Source organism: Myxocyprinus asiaticus, chromosome 36 (genome assembly GCF_019703515.2).
Source record: "Myxocyprinus asiaticus isolate MX2 ecotype Aquarium Trade chromosome 36, UBuf_Myxa_2, whole genome shotgun sequence".
NCBI lineage: Eukaryota > Metazoa > Chordata > Actinopteri > Cypriniformes > Catostomidae > Myxocyprinus > Myxocyprinus asiaticus.
The window spans coordinates 27,138,027-27,157,362 of NC_059379.1; the positions used below are offsets into that span (position 1 = coordinate 27,138,027).

A 19,336-nucleotide genomic window follows, 5' to 3' on the forward strand; every position below is an offset into this window, starting at 1 on the left:
TAACTGATATAAATATTAATTTCAGCCTTTCAAACAAATTAGAATTTTTACAATATCCTGTGGTTAACAACATTTTGAGGTTTGGCCTTAATTCATGTATAAATGTCTAACTATTAAAACACAAATGTGTCTGTGAGAAACATTAAAGTGTGAAAAAACAACCAGAATGCGTTTGCATTAGAGGAAAAGTCTCAAATACTTCAAAGTTTGAAATGAGTGATTGCCAGAAACTAATCTCACCATGTCGGTTTATATGGAGACCAATATTTTTTTTTTCCACAGAAAAAAACTCTAAATCTAAATTTTGGACCATCAGTTCAACTTAATTAAATCACACCCATGTAAACATTGTCTCTTTCCTTGACAAATAATTTCTTAGAACAAAGATCAGTAATAATTTCCCTGAGGGAACAGAGATTTGAGGATTTTCCCATGCAGAATACAGATCAATTCCAAATCCTGGTTTAATAAATTATGTCTGAACATTGAAGGAGACAGAGGGTGGGTAAAGAAAAGGTTGATTTCTGTGAGAAACACTCTTGATGATATCTACAGAAAACCTTCTTAAAGGAATATTCCATGTTCAATGCAAGTTAAGCTCAATCAACAGCATTTGTGGCATGCTGATTAACACAAATTTTATTTGGACTTTTCTTTAAAAAAAAGCAAAAATCAAGGTTACACAGTGGCACTTAAATTGGAAGTAAATAAGGGGCCAATTTTTGGAGGGTTTAAAGGCAGAAGTATAAAGTTTATAATTTTATAAAAGCACTTCAATTAATTACTCTGTTAAAACTTGTGAATTGTTTGAGCTGCAATGTTGTCTAAATTAGAGTTTTTGTGGTCGTTTAAGGGTTTTAGGGTTTTTGTTGACATAATTGTGTCATGGCAACAAAGCTGTAAAATTCGATATAACTTTACACAGAACAGGTTAGTAAGCACTTTTATCACACTAAAAACATGTTTACATGCATATTGTTTTCATCTTGTAGCTATAATTTTGAAAAAGTGAGTATTATAATGTTTACAAATTGGCCCGTTTACTATATTGTACGTGCCTCACTGGAACCCACATTTTTGCTTTTTTTCAAGAAAAGCAGGGACAAAACAAAATAATTTTTGTGGTAATCAACATTATGCCACAAATGCTGTTGATTGAGCCAGAGGTTATTTAGCAGAGATGGGCCACTTCTTTTTAAATGAATGGGAGAAACTGGAACGCTTAACCAAGGAGGTCTGAGCGCCCAACGGTCAGTGGGTGTAGAAAGGAAGTCCCACCTTACAGGTAAAAGAGCCAATCACATTTTAGATACAGACAACATCTGTCAATCAGCATTAGAATGCGGATGTGCATTAGCTATACAAGCCGGGAAAATTGCATGTTTTAGCGTAATATGAGGTAAAGAAGCACAATTTATGATACCAGTATTGACAGATTTTATTGCTGATTTGAAATATGTTCTTTGATCGTAATCTTGACCAGCCATTCTTGAGATTTTAGTCTTTCCCCATTCAAGCAGATAGGAGCTGCACTGTCATGACTGGAAGTTCCAAAGATGGCCGACAGTGAACTGAATTGCTAGAAAGACTTTGATTGAGCTTAACTTGTATTGAACCCGGATTTTTCCTTTAATGGGACAGTTCACCCAAAACTGAAAATGTTCTCATCGTTTACTTGCCCTCATGTTGTTCCAAAGCCATATGACACTCTTTCTTCTGTGAAACACAAAAAGGAGATACTAGGCATATTGACAGCCTCAGTCACCATTCACTTTCATTGTATAAGTGAAAGTGAATGTTGACAGAGGCAAACATTCTGCCATCTCCTTTTTGTGTTCCAAAGGAAGATAATCATATGGGTTTGGAATGATATGAGGGTGAATAAATGATGACAGAATTTTCATTTTTGGGGGAACTATACCTTTAACTCAACAAAGACTCTGTAAAATTGTGTGCTGTCCTTTATGAGCTCAGACATAAAGTATTTTACATTAAACCTACAGTGATTCTACTGTACACATTTTTAATAATGGAATCAAACAACACACGCCTATACTTTAAGCACTTCACATCTCACAACAAGACATCTTACAAAGTTTCGACCAATTTGACTGTTTGAGTTTGTTTTTTGCAAGAGAGCGATTCATTTCTAGATATAAATCAAAATATAAATGGCAGACAAAGTGATCATGGCTAACAAATAAAAAAAAATAAAATACTTATGCAACCTTTGTGTGTTTGTGGCGGACATCACATCTTACTCTATGGATTATGATGTGATAGCCACCACAAACACACAACGGCTCTAATGTAATAAAGAAAGGTTGCTGTGACAGTATCTGCTCATCATAGCATAATTTCATGTTCATGTTTGGAGCAATGCATCTGTATGCTGGTAAAATTTGAATTTACAGACACAATAAAAATAGGAGCACAATCTTATTAAAAAGAAGAAATGTTAAACTCTTGGTGGCTTTAATTCATCTCAGTGACTCAATGGAAGTTACTTATCAGCAAACAGCACTTGCTCCTATGCTAAAAGGAAAGAGAAACTTTGTTAAGAACCGCCTTTGGCTCTATGGAATAACTTAGTCTGAATGGATCTTATATAATGCATAGAACAATAGCCAATGAAACACTAGATTTTCCATAGACAGAATTTTCTATATTTGACTAAAGAACTGCCAGCATTGAAACAGACGGGAACTGCTAATACTATAAAAACACACAATATGTGTCTACTACTATGACAACATAATTTCACCTTCAATCTGCTTGGGAAGACTTTAAATCAAGGAAGACGGAACTCTTAAAACTTTGTAGTCATTGTACATGTTGCTATCAACAGCTGCATCTGACAATTCTAGTATCCCATTCTACGCTAGTCAACCAGTATGATACACTAGATTCATTCATATCCACAAGTCAAAAAGGTTTATCAAGGTCATATGTAAGAAAGACACCTGGAAGCATTTAAGATCGGTGCTGCAGGTCTCTTAATACCAGCACTTCAGCACTGAATAAACAGCACATACTACCACATTCACAATACCACTGTTTTTCTAGGTCTGCTAACGTGTTGATACATGGACATCCTGATAATGTGTTATTCATCACAGAATGGTACATTGAAACATGCTCACAGCGCTCCTTTACAATCTGTATGACGATCAAGTTGATTATGTGCAACTTTCATAATTTTGTGGTTTAAAGAGTGATGTTGATCCCATTTTATTGCATTGGAAATTAGCCTATCTACTGGTTGACATAATGCTTTGTGCAGTTAAGACCATAAAAAACAGTTCAAACTAAAATTAAAAGTGGGTCATCCATTTACTTTCAACCTAATTTTGTTCCAAACTTGTTTGACTTTCTTTCTTCCAAGGAACACAAAATGCATATCCTGGTCTCTATTCCATATTATGAAGGTGAATGGGGACTGGGTCTGTCAAGTTCCAAAAAGACAACAAAAAAAAAAAAGCATCATAAAAGGAGCGCTGTGAGCTATATTCCAAGCCTTCTGAAGACATGCAGTAGTTTTATGTGAGGAACAGACCCAAATGCAAGTTTTTATTCACTGAAAATCTTCCCCTCCACTGTAGCTCTCAAATCAAATATGGCACCTGACATTTGGTCACGAGAAACACAAGAACCAAACGTTGATGCCCAAATTTGTAGTCCATATGACTTCTGTAGTCCATTTTAGAGCTTCTGTGGGTGAAGATAATCAGTGAACTTAAATTTTTGGTACAAGTCATATGGATAACTTTTATGATACTTTTATCAAGCTCTTTGTCATTTTTAAGGTTGATAGACATAGTTCCCTTTCACTTTCATTATATGGAAAAGATCATCTTCAAAAAATCACATTGTGTGTTCCACAGAAGAGAACAAGTCATATCAGTTTGGAACAACATTAGGGTGAATAAATTATGACAGAAATATAATTTTTGGATGATCTATTTCTATAAGCAGGAAAATGCTGGCGAGCCTCACCTTAGTGAGATAATAGACACATTGCTGGAAGGTGAACATAATGACCTCCTCCAGGACCGTCATGGCCTCCTCACTGGCAGACCGCACGGAGGACAGACGCAACTCCAGCACCGCTACAAATTTAAGGACAGAGATGGAAGGGGAATGAATGAATCTGAATGGGTATATAATATTATTAGGATACTAAGAGTGTTTTCAAGTTTGAGATTTACAAATACAATCTTCTTCCTCCTCCTCTTGAGAGATTCCATGCAGTAGACAGGGCACTTCCTTCTGGATGAAATGAAAGAGCTGAATGGAGTTGGCCATCCACAGGACTAAAGGCTCCAGAGCCTGGAACAGTTTTTCAGTGCTTGGAGACAAGGCCTCTGGGTCTGAGTCACTGTTGTAAACATCAGAAGAGTAAGGAAATCTGGTTTTAATGTAAGCTTCACCAGAGACATGGAATTTTAATCCCTCTGGTTATGAATTTAAATGATGAGAAACCAGTACTTGCTCTTACATTTCAGGTTTCAAAGCTGCAAGTTCCTTTGCCTTTTCCTGTATGGAAGCATAAAAGAGCTTATTATAGGTAGTTGACACATAAGACTTAAGGTTAAAAATGTATATGAGTGTAGTATAAGGGAAAGTGATAATATTATGTCCTGTAACTGGTCACCATCTCTTAGTTTGTTTGAAGTATTTCACTATTTTTCCACACCTTTTTGCAGTTCATTTTAAATGGTCCTACAGTGTCTGACAAATTATTTTAAAAGTACAAACCTTTCATGTAGTCTCTTAATTCATATGACGTTATAAAAGCTGTATATAGAATATCAGAGCTCAACAGTGCTCGCCCACTTTTTCAGCTGTCTTTGTTAGTTAGCGAGAGTGTATAGGGAGATCAATTTGATTGCGTCATGGAAGTGGGCGGTCACTGCTGGGCTTTTTTCCATGGTTTGTTTGCCATGATTCTCTCTTTGGTAGATTTTTCACCTCAGGATTCATGGGTAGTGTTGTTCTTCATTAAAAATTCTTCTGTTAAACATGATCTTGTTCATATTCATTTGAAATAATGCAGCCTAATGGCTTCGGCAGAAGCATATACCATCGATTAACAACATCGGAGCTCATTTTAGTTCTTTAAAGGTTTTTAAGTTAAGTTTAAAAAACAATTCCCTTATAGATAAAAAAATCTATTGGATTTTTACTTCTGGAACCAAAAAAATAAATATGTTTTAGATGGAATACAGCATGTCTTACTGCAGGACATGTCAAACTACCCTTAAGGCCCTGGTATAGTCACGGCGTGGTTCTTCTTTGTTATTTGCTCAGAGCTAAAAAGAAGTTCGAAACAGCTGAGCAATGGTATACTGTTTGCAAACATCCAGAAACCGGCCACGCCACTGGGGGCAGGCGTTTAGAGGATCATTTAAAAATAAGGACGCACGAGACTGCATGTAAAACATCAACTAATGTGACATTAAACTGTGTTATCAATAACTTCATGTCTGTTTTAGCAACTCGATGGTGATTTAAAGTAATATATACAGTATGTTGTAGATATTGTGTCATTTGTCACGTTTACATTCTGCATACATGGCGGTAAAAGTTTTCCTGAAAGTTTGCACTGGTGAACTGTTACAAACCAACCAAACGAACTCAAAAACACCTTTGTTTTGGCCAGATATTGTTTGAAATTATGTCACATCTGTTCGTTCTTTGATTTTATATGAAGTTTACCAGGGCCTTTATACAGTAAGACATACAGACACTGGTATAGACAGACAATTTCAAGTTCAAATAAAATCACACCCAAATGTAAACCTACCCAAACAATCATTTGAACTTCATTTGCTATCTGTAACAGTAGCCTGCGAAGGGCAGGCATTGAGAAATGAGTGGCAGACTGCTGGAGACATAAGCACAGCAGGAAAGATGCAGTCAGTTTGTTTGCATTCTCATTCTGGTTAATCGTGGTGAATATCTCCTTCAGGATTTTGGTCTCGTGTTCCACATCATAAGCCAGAACCAGCTCTACTCCATCAGAGTCTCTAAAGCATGGCAAGCCATTATACTTTCTCTCTCTTTCCGACAGAACATATGGTTTACACTTAGGAGGCAGCTTGCATATATGGGACATTGGAACAGTTGGAGGGGTTGAGACCACAGGTGAGGTTGGGTCTTTATACATGAAGAGGTAATGGTCGCCCAAGCTAATGATGTCTCCAGATTGCAACTCAACATTCCGGGTGATGGTGACTCCATTCCTTTTCACTTTAGCTCTGTTGATGGGCTTCAGAAGGGTAACACTTCCTGAGGTGGAGAAAGGGGCTGGATGGATATCCAGGCGCTGGACACAGCAGTGCTGTGGGAGGATATCAGGGGCCCAGAGATGCAAAATTTCTGTATCGCCATCAGTCTCAGTGCAAGTTTGTTCAACTTGGCGCCCAAATACTGTGTTACTACCTATCAGTGCATAGATGACAAAATCCTGAGAAGATAATGAAATATTAGTTAGGTACTGGACACTGTGAATTCTGTGCAATGTTAAAGAAACTGAAATAGAATAAAATACACAATATTCTTAGTACAATATGTCAACAAAATTTGGTTGATTAGGGAAAAATATTTTTTAATAATTTATTTAAAATATTTTAGCAATTAAGACTCTGATCCTTGATCAATAAACATTTTAAGATTTACGAATTTCAATTTCATAACAAAATTCCATCAAACTAAATTGAGAAATCCTTAATAAAATAAATAAAAATAATAATAATAAAAAATTATTATTATTTTAATTTAGTTAATCTTTACACAATTTAATTTATTGAAAATTGTTATGAAATTGAAATGTGTAACTCTTAAAAATATGTTTTGTCAGGTAACATATCTGTTAACATTAACTTTTTTTTTTTAAATTGTCAAAAATATTATTTATTTTGTATAATTGAATATTAATATATTTTGTCATATATATTGCACTTTGAATACTATGCAAAAAATATTCATACATGTATTCATAAATAATATAAAAATATGCATACATAAAATATTCACAAATCATAAAAATAAATAATTTTATTTAGCTGAGTCAGCCTGACTACATTAGGTTTCATCAATGAAAGTCATTTGTATGGGTTAGGTAGGGCCAGTCAGTTCTTCTTATCAAAGATCAGGTAGAAATAGATCCTTAAAGAAATAATCACACATGAAATGAAAGGCAATTGGTAATACACCTGAAACACTACTGTGTACTGTATATATAGTATATCAGTATGTTTGTTCTGTACATGTGTGCATGTGTGAGTTAATTTGTGGGTACTCATCATTCTGTGGGCAAAGTTAATCTGTCAGGAAATGTGTCCACCCATTTGACACCCTGCTTTGGACACACCACTTCCTGTCCAGTGTGAACACAGCCTTTTTTTGCATACGTGGTCCTTTTTCATGCCATTTTTCCTCTGTTGGTACATTCTGTTATTTTCCAGTGGAATTGAAAGGATACAGGATAATATTTTCCCATGGTGCACTGATGTCACCTGTGTTGTATTATCAAGTTTAAAGAGTATGGAACATTTTGATTGAGAATAGAGCATGATTTTTATTCTGATCAGTGATGGAATAATTTTCCTAAATGTTGAATAAAGAAATGAATATCCCTGTAATTCAGTAGTTTAACATAGATTTAGATATACTGTTTACTGTATAGTAACAACTGCAAAACTAAATGTTGAAATTTCATTTGGTTACAGAGGTTGGCATTGTGATGCATAAGTGCACATAAAGAACATTTATTTAGGCCTTGCACACCTGCAGTTTCTCGATGCGTTTAACATTTTCAATCGAAACATTAGATTTGTGCGCGGTCAAAGTGAGGTTTTTTTTTTTACAGCGAGAGTGTAAAAGTTTTTTCTTTACCCAGCAATGAAATGGCCTGACCAATAAAATATGAGCTTAGGATCATGTGTCAGAAACTGCTGCAGTTACCAAAACCAGCGCAACTGGTGGCGCTAAAGCACAGAAAGCTGTTTTGACCACCGACATTAAATGCTGAGGAAACTCAAGGAAGAAATCCTGAACCAGCAGTGAGGATGTGTATTTCATTTGCATGAAATGTCTTAAAAAACTGAAACAAATTTTCTTATATGGGTTCTCTTAACATGTAAATGCAATTGCTGCATCACTGCCTTGCATCCCCTTTAATAAACTAGGCTATCTGATCTTACATGGATTTTCTTCATAATGTATTCCATATTGCTGTATTTTTTGCCTTTGCATGTGAGTTTCTCCACAAAATTAAGTAATAGTTATTTCTGTGCAATTGTTAATAGTTGTTAACAGCTGTGCTACCATTAGCAGTATTAAAGTATCTAATAATAGGTCAGACCGAAGATGGGTTTTTGTGTTTAGATAATATTGGGTAAAATTGCTTGTCAATTAGTGCCACCAACTGTAAAGGCGTGAATGTGCTAACTGTGTTTTCTATGAGTGTAATTTCGATGAGGCGAGGCGAAAGTTCAAGATCTAAATGCAGCTTTTAATAAAGGTACGCAAAGCAAAATCAGAAAATCCTCAAACACAGGAAACATTAGAAATTAAGAAAACAAACATTACAACCATAAAGGACAAGAACTGACAATGAATAGAGGAAAACACAGGGATTAAATACACTAAACTAATGAGAAAACAAGGAACACCTGGGACTAATAATCATAAGAACCAGTGAAACAAAGACAATGAAAAGAACTACAAAACCCATAATCAAACGAAAGACAGAAAGTGAACAATAAACATACATAGCGACCCCTGGTGGTCGCCAGGGTAATCCCTACAGAAGCCCCCATCTAAGGAGCCGCAGGAGGCGGAGCCACAGGAGGCTGAGGCTCGGGGGTGGAGCCAGAGGAGTTGGAGGCTCAGGGGGCGGAGCTGCAGGAGGCGGAGCCAAAGGAGGCTCAGGAGATGGAGCTACAGGAGGCAAGGGCTCAGAGTTCAGAGCAGCTGGGGACTCAGAGAGCAAGGCATTAGGGGACTCAGAGAGCAAGGCACTAGAGAGCAAGGCAGCTGGGAACTCAAGCAACAAGGAAACATGGAACTCAGGGAGAGAGAAATTAGAGGGCAAGGTACAAAGGGAGTCAGGGAGCATGACACTGGGAAACATAGCACTGGGGAGCAAGGCACTAGGGAGCAAGGCACTAGGGAGCGAGGCAGCTGGAAACACAGGGCTGAGCCACAGACTGGTCGCTGGTGTATGATAGGTGCTGGTTTCTGAGATGAGCAACAGACTGGTAGCTGGTGTCTGATGGGTGCTGGGCACTGGACTGAACAAAGGGCTGGTCGGCAGTCGCTATGGAATGGAAAGGATAGTCGATGGTCACCGGAGTCTGGACAGGCTCGAAGGTCACCGGGGACTGGACAGGCTCGTCAATAGCTGGCAGCAACTGGGGAATGGCTTCCGTGGCCGCGAGCACTGGCAGCGAATGGGGAACGGCCTCCGTGGCCATGAGTGCAGGCAGCGACTGGAGAGCAGAGGCCCTTCCCCTCCTCCTCCTCTTCCTCTTCCAGACGGCCGGCAGCACTGCTGCGGGAACAGCCTCCATGGCTGAGGACGCTGGGAATGGGACGGACGAGGCTTCAGGCGCTGGCTTGTTGACCGTGGCAGGCGTGGGTGCTGGCTCGTTGACCGTGGCAGGCGTGGGCATACCGGGTGCCACCTTCGGTGTGAGGGGAACCACCAGGACCACAGAAGTTGAGACTACCTCCAGCAAGAGAACAATGTTATACTCACATGAAGGGTATAGAATCTCCAGAGTGATTTTGATGTACTTCCTCCATGTGAGCTCTCCCATCTCTGGCAAATCTGTATTGCCATAAAAATTCAGGCCAATCCAGAAAATTGAACTGAGCTGAGAGTCACTGCAGTTCGACTGGCTCGCCAAGGCATAAAAACCCAACGAATAGTCCCAAAAAGAATACTGTCTTACTGCATCAAAGTAATATTTTAATGAAAACTTAAACAAAAAACACAAACATAAACACACACACACGGCAGCTGCGTGTGGCTCTCTCTCTCCTGAACTGCTGCATCCTGCTCGGCCTTATCCCTCGCCTCGGCTGATTAGCCCAACTGGGGGCCGGCTGTACGCACTCATGGCCCGGCCCCGCCCTCCTCCTCGTCACAGTAAATAATGAGAGAATTTTCATTTTTGGGTGAACCATCCCTTTAAAATTATTTCTCATATCCCAGCTCAATGTGAATAGACAACTATAAACAAGACATTCATAGGCTAAGTTCTCAAGAAACCTGTTTGAAAATGATTGGTGCTTCAGTGGCGGCAGAAATTGTACACTTTACCTTATCTTAAAAAAAGGTAAAGGTAAATAAGCAATAAAGAAAAAATCTAACTCAATGCAATGCAAATTATCTAACATGATTCTGAATTTTGAAGATGCTGGAAATAAAATGCTGCAACACTGATAAATCTCTTTACACCAGAACATTCCAGAAACAGTGACTCTTGTGTTTGATGGGGCAAAGGAAAGAAAAGGGAGCAAGGAAGTGGGAGAGTTGGGTGGATGAGATGGGGCTTTGGTGGGAAGGAGGAGGCAGAGATATAGTGGGAGTCTGTCCTACCTGTCTGTAACTGAAGCCCTGCAGAAGTAGGAAGTACGGGAACTCGAGGGGCGGGTGAATAGAATACTGTGTAGAGTTGTCGTCGCTACTCTCCGTCTCCTCCTTTTCATTGGCAGGACAGTGTGTTGCTTTGTAGGCCTCGGACACTGGCTCATCCCCCTGTGATTGGTTCTTTACGTTTTTGTGGGCCTCTGAACAGGAGCGGCCGCAGGTGCTTTGAGCCTCCGCTGTCAAGTTCGTCTCGCTTAGACTCTTAAACAGATTGTGTCTGCTGTCCACTGCACCATCTCTTCCACCCAATTCCAGCAAAACATATTTACCTCTGGAGCGGGTCTTCTGCAACTTTCGTGCCTGTGCGTTTATGCCTGAAGAATAAGAATATAAACATTATTGAGTGTTGACATCAAGTGGCTATGTCCAGTTACTTGAGTAACTTATATTAAGAAAATCCAGGGCGATAACAGCATTTCATTTAGGTCTTTTTTCTTTTCTTTCTTTTTTTTTCAGCGGTTGAGCATTGTAACCAATCACAGACATGTCTGGTTTTTTATTTATTTCTGTGTATAATTTATTGAAATTTGAAGTTGACCGTTTAAGCACTGTCATGACTTCCTAATAAGTAAAACAGCACTGAAAGTAATTCAGAAGAAGGATGTGTAGCCTATGTAAAGAATATGGCATGAAGATCTCTACTTTGAAGTGATTTCTGTTAATCAAAATTAAATGCAATTTCAAAATCAAAGATAATAATCGCCTATTATGATTTTTTTTTCATAATCGTGCAGCCCTACTTAAAAATGTATAGAATTCACTCAGAAGAGAATAAAACTGCTGTTGTGTCAAATTAGATAAATATGTTAAATGATACCATAAGACACGTTTAATTCAATTCAAACTATGAATTTCACATATTACATTTTCTATTAACCTCAAAGCATTTGTAAATGTTTGTACTGTATGTCTCTAAAGTTGTTTATATGTAAAATGGTTGATGTGTTATGGCTATCCAAACGTACAAAAATATATGTGTTCTAGAACCATACTTTACGTATGAATACCTACGAATACTAATGAGATCACAGTTGAAAATCAGATATCTATGTCAGTAAAACTACAGCTATAGTTTAGGCTTTTCAACTGGCAAATGCTAGCCATACATAATTTGACAAATGCTGCCAAATACAATGTCAGTGTTCAAACCCATATGACTCTCTTTCTTCAGTGGAACAAAACAAGAGGTCTGAGGCAGAATGTTAGCCAAATTCACCATTCACTTTCATTGCATCTTTTTTTCTGTAGAGTAATTTTACCCAACATCTCATTTTGTGCTCCATAAAAGTAAAAAAAGTCATAAAGGTTTGGAACAACATAAGGGTGAATAAATAATGAAATAACTTTTTATTTTTGGTTGAACTAACTCATTAAACGGAGCAAATTATCTCAGTGTTAGTCAACATAAAGGCAATGCCTTCAAACTGGCATCTTGTAAGTGTGCCAAGGTCAATATAAACACAAAGTGGTTTGTTGGCAGGAAGGAAGCACAACTTAGAAGGACGAATAAAACAGGTCGATTTGGTGGCTCAATTTTGGTTGCCAGGACACCAAAGATGTAAACAAGGCCTGTTGAAGAAATGACAACTTTATTGCAGTTCAGCAGTTTTAATTGTAAAAACATCTTCAATACAATGTTTGGCAGTGGACAGTCATTACCTGCTGTCACAGTGTCCCTATCTTTAGAGATATTTTCCTCCACAGAGGCCTTGCGCTGGATCTCAAATCGACGGGCATAGCCCTCTCTGGGCTTCCAGAGGGACTGCAGCAGGAGAGGCTTCTCATTGTCCCCTACCACACGAACACATTCTGTCCTCCAGGGATGATCTCCAATACACCCAATCACGTCACATAACACATAGTCATCAACATGTTCTTTGCTTAGGGAGTACCTAAAATAATAACAAAAACAAACAGCAAAAAAACAGATGTTCAGTATTGTATGGTGTTGCACTTCTATATTCAGTGTTCCCGCACCTTTTGACTAAAACATATCCATGACTGTTTTAGGTATGGGCATTTCAAGTTATTCTGTAGTTGAGTACTCTAACATATTAAAAAGAATGGGTAATCAATAACTTGAAATTTAGAATTTGATTTAACCCTTCAACCTTTAAACGTTTTTCATATGAAAGAAATTAGCACTATGCATAAACAACATCATCTAGATTCAAAAATGAAAAAGGCACGCATACATTATGAAACATAGGATTACATTCTAAGTCTTCTGAAGCAATAAAATCACTTTAAATAATTTCTAATTTCTTTTTGGATGAACTACAGTATTCCTTTAACAATGTCATGTATCCACAGCACCAACCAATGCATCGAATTGTAACAGCAAATGTGAGAGATGCCGCTTTCATTTCACAGCAGGCAAAGACACAAAGGAAAATCAAATTGCAATTTTCAAAAAGTGTTTTTACTAGCTGAAAATGTAAAACTGAACAAGTACTTGATTAATTGACTTCTCATGAACATCCCTAGAATATTCTATGATTGCTCGATAAGGATTTTTAAAATATCAGTTCATAGAGACTGCAATCACAAAGAGTAATAATATGATATTTTAGAGCAAAGAACATAACTATAAAAAACATTATATTCTCTATGGAATGTTCCATGAGTTTTCGATGACTTTTTAGGATTTTATTCATTTCAATGACTCTTCCAGACCGTGGGAACCCTATTTATGTAGTATTAATAAGTCAACAGAAAGTAGAATATACTGATATACTGTACCTTCTTTCTATACCTCCGCTTAAAAATGCACTATTTAATTTCTGCGCCTCTAGCACCACCAAACAGCACTGCAAAAATTAACTTTGTTTTGAACACCCGTCTGCCACTGGTCAAACAAAGAGATAGTCTCACCCCCAACTCACACCACTGGTTGAGTAAAGTTGTTGGGGCGGGTCTCTCTAAACAAACAGAGCAATTTTCAAAGCGTGACAGTTTCCTATGAATAATTTACTAATAAACCTATTAATGGCTTACTTACAGTTGTCTCTGCATTTTAAACTGGGAGAGGAGAAAGTATTTTAACAGAGAAAAAGTTCACAAAACAAGTTACTAAAAAGAAAAGCTTTAATATTTAACTCACTCAAAATTAACTACTGTATAAAAATAAAATAAAAAACTTTTGGTGATACAGTGTAAAAGAATAACAGTACTGTACATAAAAATGTCTGTTTGCTGCACCTGAAATGAAAGGTGACAATATTTTACCACATAAGCAACAGTCACTCATGCACACATAGAGGAATTCTGGTTGTAGAATGAGGGGGGAAAATTTAGGAATTTGGTATCTGAGTGCTGACTCAGCATTCTATTCAAACTAAAGCAGCTTGCTTGCAAGGGATTCATTTCGACAACAATTTCCCACAAACCAATAGAGATATTTGGTCTGAAAACATCAAATGCATTTACAAGAAGGGATGATAACCCATGAGCACAATAGCTATTTTGTGCAATTTCTTAAATTCCAAATCCTCCAGCAAATCCTTTGAACTGTTTGTTCAAAGCAGGAACAGGGCAAAACATTATAAATTATATCATTATCAAACCCTATTTCATTTATCCCAATACTGAATACACAGTGGCCCGAAAAGTATTTGGACAGTTAGCTCACACTTAAAAAAGAATTGCATTAAATAACAAAATATCAAACCAAGTGGCTATAAGTGGCAACTTCAGTTTTCATTTTTACAATTACTTTTGATTTGTAGTGGATATATAAAATCAGTCCACCCTAAGTTCACACAGGTGTCCTAGCAGAGAAACCACAGGTGTAGTTCATCATTATGGACATGTAACACAAAGTTCGACATCAACAAAGTGTCCAAATACTTTGTCTACATTTTGAACAGTATACCATTAATAAAATTAACAAATGTTTTTTTTATGTGAAATGTTTTGCTTGAAAAGTGTTTGTGCTGTAATTTCTTTAAAATAAATACCACTTGATTTGATATTTTGTTACTAAATGCAATGACATTTCTACAGTTTTTTAAGTGCAGCTGAAGTGTCTGAATAGTTTTTGTGGCCACTGTACATCAAGTCTTTTATTCTGCCATGGAATAATGTAAATCTTTGCAGTTAAAGTTGTTGCAGATAAAGTGGTGTATTTAAGACAATGTTCAAAATCAAAAGCATTATGTGCTCATATTCTCCTCAATATGTATGGTCTCACCTGGCTAATGCCTCTTTGACCAGCTCTTTGGCACTGGAGTGTGTTGTGGCCAGTACACTTTTGTAGTTGGCCCCTTCACAGATCTCAGTGCCAAATATCTTCAGAATGCCTGGAGCTGTGATATGATTTGACAGCTCAGAGGGATCCTCTGTCACCACCTCCTCTCCTGAAGCAGCCATCTCCCCAGAGCCTCTCCGAGAACCGCGGCCGAACACAGCGGACAGTCGATGCTTGTGACGGCGGACCTTGTTCTTCGCAGGTTGCCGGATGCCCACACTCTCCGCTGATCTGGCCGTACCACTTGATGAGCTAGACCTGGGGAAAGGACACAGGATTGATCTGTTGTCCTGCTGGGTGGAGTGACTATAGATGCAGCAGTTAAAGTCTAGTGACTCTTCAGACCAAGGTTTTCAGATTTCTCTGGTTGTCGATCTCTAGGTTGTTCCTCATAAATGAAAAGTGGGGCTTATAAAATGAACAAAGAGGTACTACCCATAAATCTGAAAAACAAAAAACACAAAAACTTTGTACCTTGCAAAAGGCTACCCCTAAATATTATGCCTGATCCTTAATCTGCTTATTTCAGAATAAAAGCTTTGTTAAAGCCCTCACTATTGCGTCAGTACCATAAAATGCGTCAAGTTTGGAAGAGGGAACTAAAAATCATTTCACACTAAACATGCATCATAAAAACACTTTTGTGAAAGGACAGTAGCTTATATCTATAGGCAGGTGTGTAAATAAAGTGTAATTAACGTGTAATTATAGGTTTAATATAAAAATGATCCCTTCTAATTGACAAAAGTTGTAATTTATACAAATCAATTACAAAAGTTGTCATTTATACACTTTAAATGAGCTGTTTAAGAACTTAACTTACTGGACGGATCCATTGCTCTGTTTCCTCCCGACCCTGGATAATCTTCTCTTGGATGCGCCGACTGGTAAACCCGCAGGTGAGACTGGAGGCGGTTTGGATGTCTGAGAGCTCCGCTCGTTCCCTATCATCGTTCCCAAATGTTTTCCAGCTGCTCTTTTAGTCTAAGGAGCGGGCCCGTTAGAATGACTTGCTCGTAGCAAACCGAGCACACCGATCATACTTGGTAATACACAGCTGTAGAAAACCTCATGACAGAAAAAAAAAGTCTTAAAATCAACCCTGTGAACGGACTGGCATCCAAGACGAACTTTTCTGCTCTATGTGTCCATTAGTTGGTATGGGCTGTGTCTCAAAATCTTGATAGTTGTCTACGTAAGCAACATTTTGGCGCATCATTGGTGCGCGCAGCGGTAGTAGGCAAAGGCGCACGCTTCACAGTCAGCGCATCTAAAAAAAAAAGTTTGCACGCACCCATGATACCCAAAACTGCAGTGCGAGCATAGATGCTGTCTAAGTAGACAGCTCAGTCGGTTTTGAGACACGCTTAAAGACTGACCGACGAAACGTGCTGTTGAAGCTCTGAAAGGACTGGGGGAGGTTCCTCCTCTTGAGGCTTGACTTCGAATTTTCGTGTATCTCTTTAGCTATTCAAGTAAAACTCAAAGCAACCCTAACAAACAAGCTATCAAAAGGACCATGGGACTACCATGTTTTAGGACATGGTATCATGGTAAAAAAATAAAAATATAATAATAATAATAAAAGCATGTAAATACCATGGAGTATAAATATGTCTGTCTGTCTGTCTGTCTATCTGTCTATCTATCTATCTATCTATCTATCTATCATTTCATTCATCCATCCATCCATTGCAATGCTGCCACGTACTTATTTTCTTCACAAGTTAACTTTTCTCGTAATAACGAGATATCATGTCATAAAAATGACATTTTTTCTCGTAATACAGAGTTCCCTTTCGATTCAGTTCACTGGACATTGCTGTGAGCTCTATGGGGAGTGTCGTTCTACAAGATCTTGTTGAAACCCTTATACAATCACACCAATCCTCTGACTGGCAATGGTGTCTGAGCCCCACCCCTGTATATAAGCGGGTGCTCAGTCACCATTTCTTCAGAATTTTCTTCCTTCAAGACTGTGAACTTCGTCTTCATCTTGGAACGCTTTCTGCTTCACCGTCGATTTACACTTATGGAACTTCTCAGCAAGATGGGAACAGGACGACTCATCGCCTGTGCTCAGAGCCTGCACCCAAAGGCTTTTCCACTCCCGTGTGTTCTGGTGAAAGGTTCTCCACATCGCCATCGAAGACACTCTCGGTGAACAGGTTCTTCACTTCAGATGCTCTTCGTTGATCAACGCGGCGCTTCAGCGAGACTCCTACCTGCTTCCCACAGGACTCCAGCTGGAGTTCCTATATTCTTTAAATATATATACAATATTAACTAAAGAGCCGCTTGCGTGATATGCGTCTGTAACAAATCCCTTAGTTCCAAGGAATGAGGAAGTGGGAGATGGCGTACTCAGTTGCAATGAGTAAGTCTTCATTAACAAATAGTGCTTTGCTTTTCAGCAAACACTCCAAAACACACACAAAGGCAGTTGAAGCATGACTCTCTCTCGTCTGCCGCCATCTCCTGCCCTTTTATCTCCACCACAGCTCAATGAAAATACAAACAGCTGGTACACAGGTGTAAATCCTTAACCACTTAGCTTTCCTGGCCTCACTCTCCACAGATCAGCATTCAACCACACTCCGGCCGGGGAGCCGTCTGGCCTGCCAAAGAGAAGTAGCACTTCCCCTTTCCCGGCGTGCTCCCGATCTAATTCTGGTCAATGCCCAGCAAAGAGTCCTTCTTTCGCTGCCCCAGCATAGCTGAAAGCTACTACTGAGCCGTCTGTGAAGCCACGCAAACCGTGGCCCAAGCGTAAGCACCCTCCATCTTAGCGCGAAAAATGGGCTGATGGTAAAACCCTGGCCGGGTAGCAGAAATGTTCCTGACATGCCCAACCCTGTGAAGAGGAGCCTAGAGCTTGCGGTTATTCACGGCGCAGAGCTGAAGAAGACTCGCTGCACAAACGTGTGGGGAGCTCTCACTGGCATGTCAGACTGGGTGTTAAAAATTATCGAGCACAGTTATACAGTTAAGTTTCTACACTAGCCACATCGCTTCACCTGCGTTTTGCAATCTGTGGTCCAACCACAGGATGTGCCGGTGTTATGTGCAAAGATTCACAGTCTCCTCGCAAAAACGCGATAGAGTCTGCAACACACACAGCGGGGTTTACAGCCATTATTTTCTCATTCCAAAGACAGCAGGCTTCAGCCCATTCTAGATCTGAGTCACTTGAATCACGTGCTCGCGAAATGCCCATTCAAAATGTTAACTCAGAAACAGATGTTATCGCACATCCGTCCTCAGGACTGGCTGGCGTCAATAGATCTGAAGGATGCGTACTTTCATGTACCCATTGCACCACGTCACAGGTGGTTTTTGAGATTTGCGTTCGAGGGAACTGCATATTAATTTAAAGTCCTTCCTTTTGGTCTGTCTCTGGCTCACTGCACGTTCACGAAATGTGAAATGTCAGGCGGCGCTCGCCCCACTGAAAATGAATGTTGTCCGTGTTTTGAATTACCTCGATGATTGGTTATTACTAGCCCAATCAGAGGCACTACTGAGTGAACACTGAGACTTGCTGCTTTGCCATCTGAAAAATTTGGGTCTGAATGTCAATGAAAAGCATACTTTTCCCCAGCCAGCAAATCTCCTTTTTAGGAATTTGTCTCGACTCCGTGGGCATGCGGATGCACCTCACAAATGAGCACGTACAGACCATTCTTTGGTGTCTGTCTCAGTTCAAACTGGGGAAAACATTGCCACTGAAGTAATTTCAGAGAATGCTGGGTTTTATCGAGGCAGCATCCGCCGATGTACCGTTAGGCCTGATACACATGAGACCTCTCCAGTACTGGCTCAAGCGACATGTTCCACATCGTGCCTGGAGTCTCGGGCACATGCACATCACGGTGACTCGCTGCTGTCTGGCTGCTCTAGCACCACGGACAGCGCCGGCCTTCCACCAACAGGGTGTTATGCTTGGTCAAATTTTCAGAAGAAAACTGGTGACCACAGATGCATCCAACACAGGTTGGGGTGCGGTGTGCGATGGATGCCTGACTTTCGGCACATGGACAGGTGCGAAATGGGCGTGGCACATCAACCGCCTAGATCTACTGGCTGTCTTTCTAGCTTTGAAAGCTTTTCATTCCGACGTTGTGAATCACCACGTTCTGATTCGTTCGGACACAACAGTAGTGGAGTACATAAATCACCAGGGCAGACTCCGATCGCCAAAATAAATGAGCATGACACAACACCTCCTCCAATGGAGTGGGCGTCATCTCCTCTCAATGCGTGTGACACATGTCCCGGGCTGTCTGAATTTCGGAGTGGATCTGTTGTCACGCCAAGGAGCATTACCAGGGGAATGGAGACTTCATCCTCAGACAGTGATGAGGATTTGGGAAATATTCGGAAAAGAGGAAGTCAACCTATTCGACTCCATGGAGAACACCCAC

General features: G+C 39.4%; 1 protein-coding gene across 1 annotated transcript in view; it reads right to left on the bottom strand.

Moving 5' to 3' along the window:
- LOC127427206 (ras-associating and dilute domain-containing protein-like) overlaps positions 1 to 15,034 on the bottom strand; it is a 40,383-nt gene extending 25,349 nt beyond the window's left edge. The window contains exons 1-7 of the mRNA XM_051674677.1: positions 14,856 to 15,034; positions 12,323 to 12,555; positions 10,613 to 10,977; positions 5,807 to 6,469; positions 4,499 to 4,536; positions 4,209 to 4,378; positions 3,997 to 4,109 (exon numbers count right to left, since the gene is read on the bottom strand). Of these exons, the coding sequence (XP_051530637.1) occupies positions 3,997 to 4,109; positions 4,209 to 4,378; positions 4,499 to 4,536; positions 5,807 to 6,469; positions 10,613 to 10,977; positions 12,323 to 12,555; positions 14,856 to 15,034 (1,761 nt within the window). The remainder of the gene's footprint in view (positions 1 to 3,996; positions 4,110 to 4,208; positions 4,379 to 4,498; positions 4,537 to 5,806; positions 6,470 to 10,612; positions 10,978 to 12,322; positions 12,556 to 14,855) is intronic.
- Between the last annotated feature and the right edge of the window lie 4,302 nt (positions 15,035 to 19,336).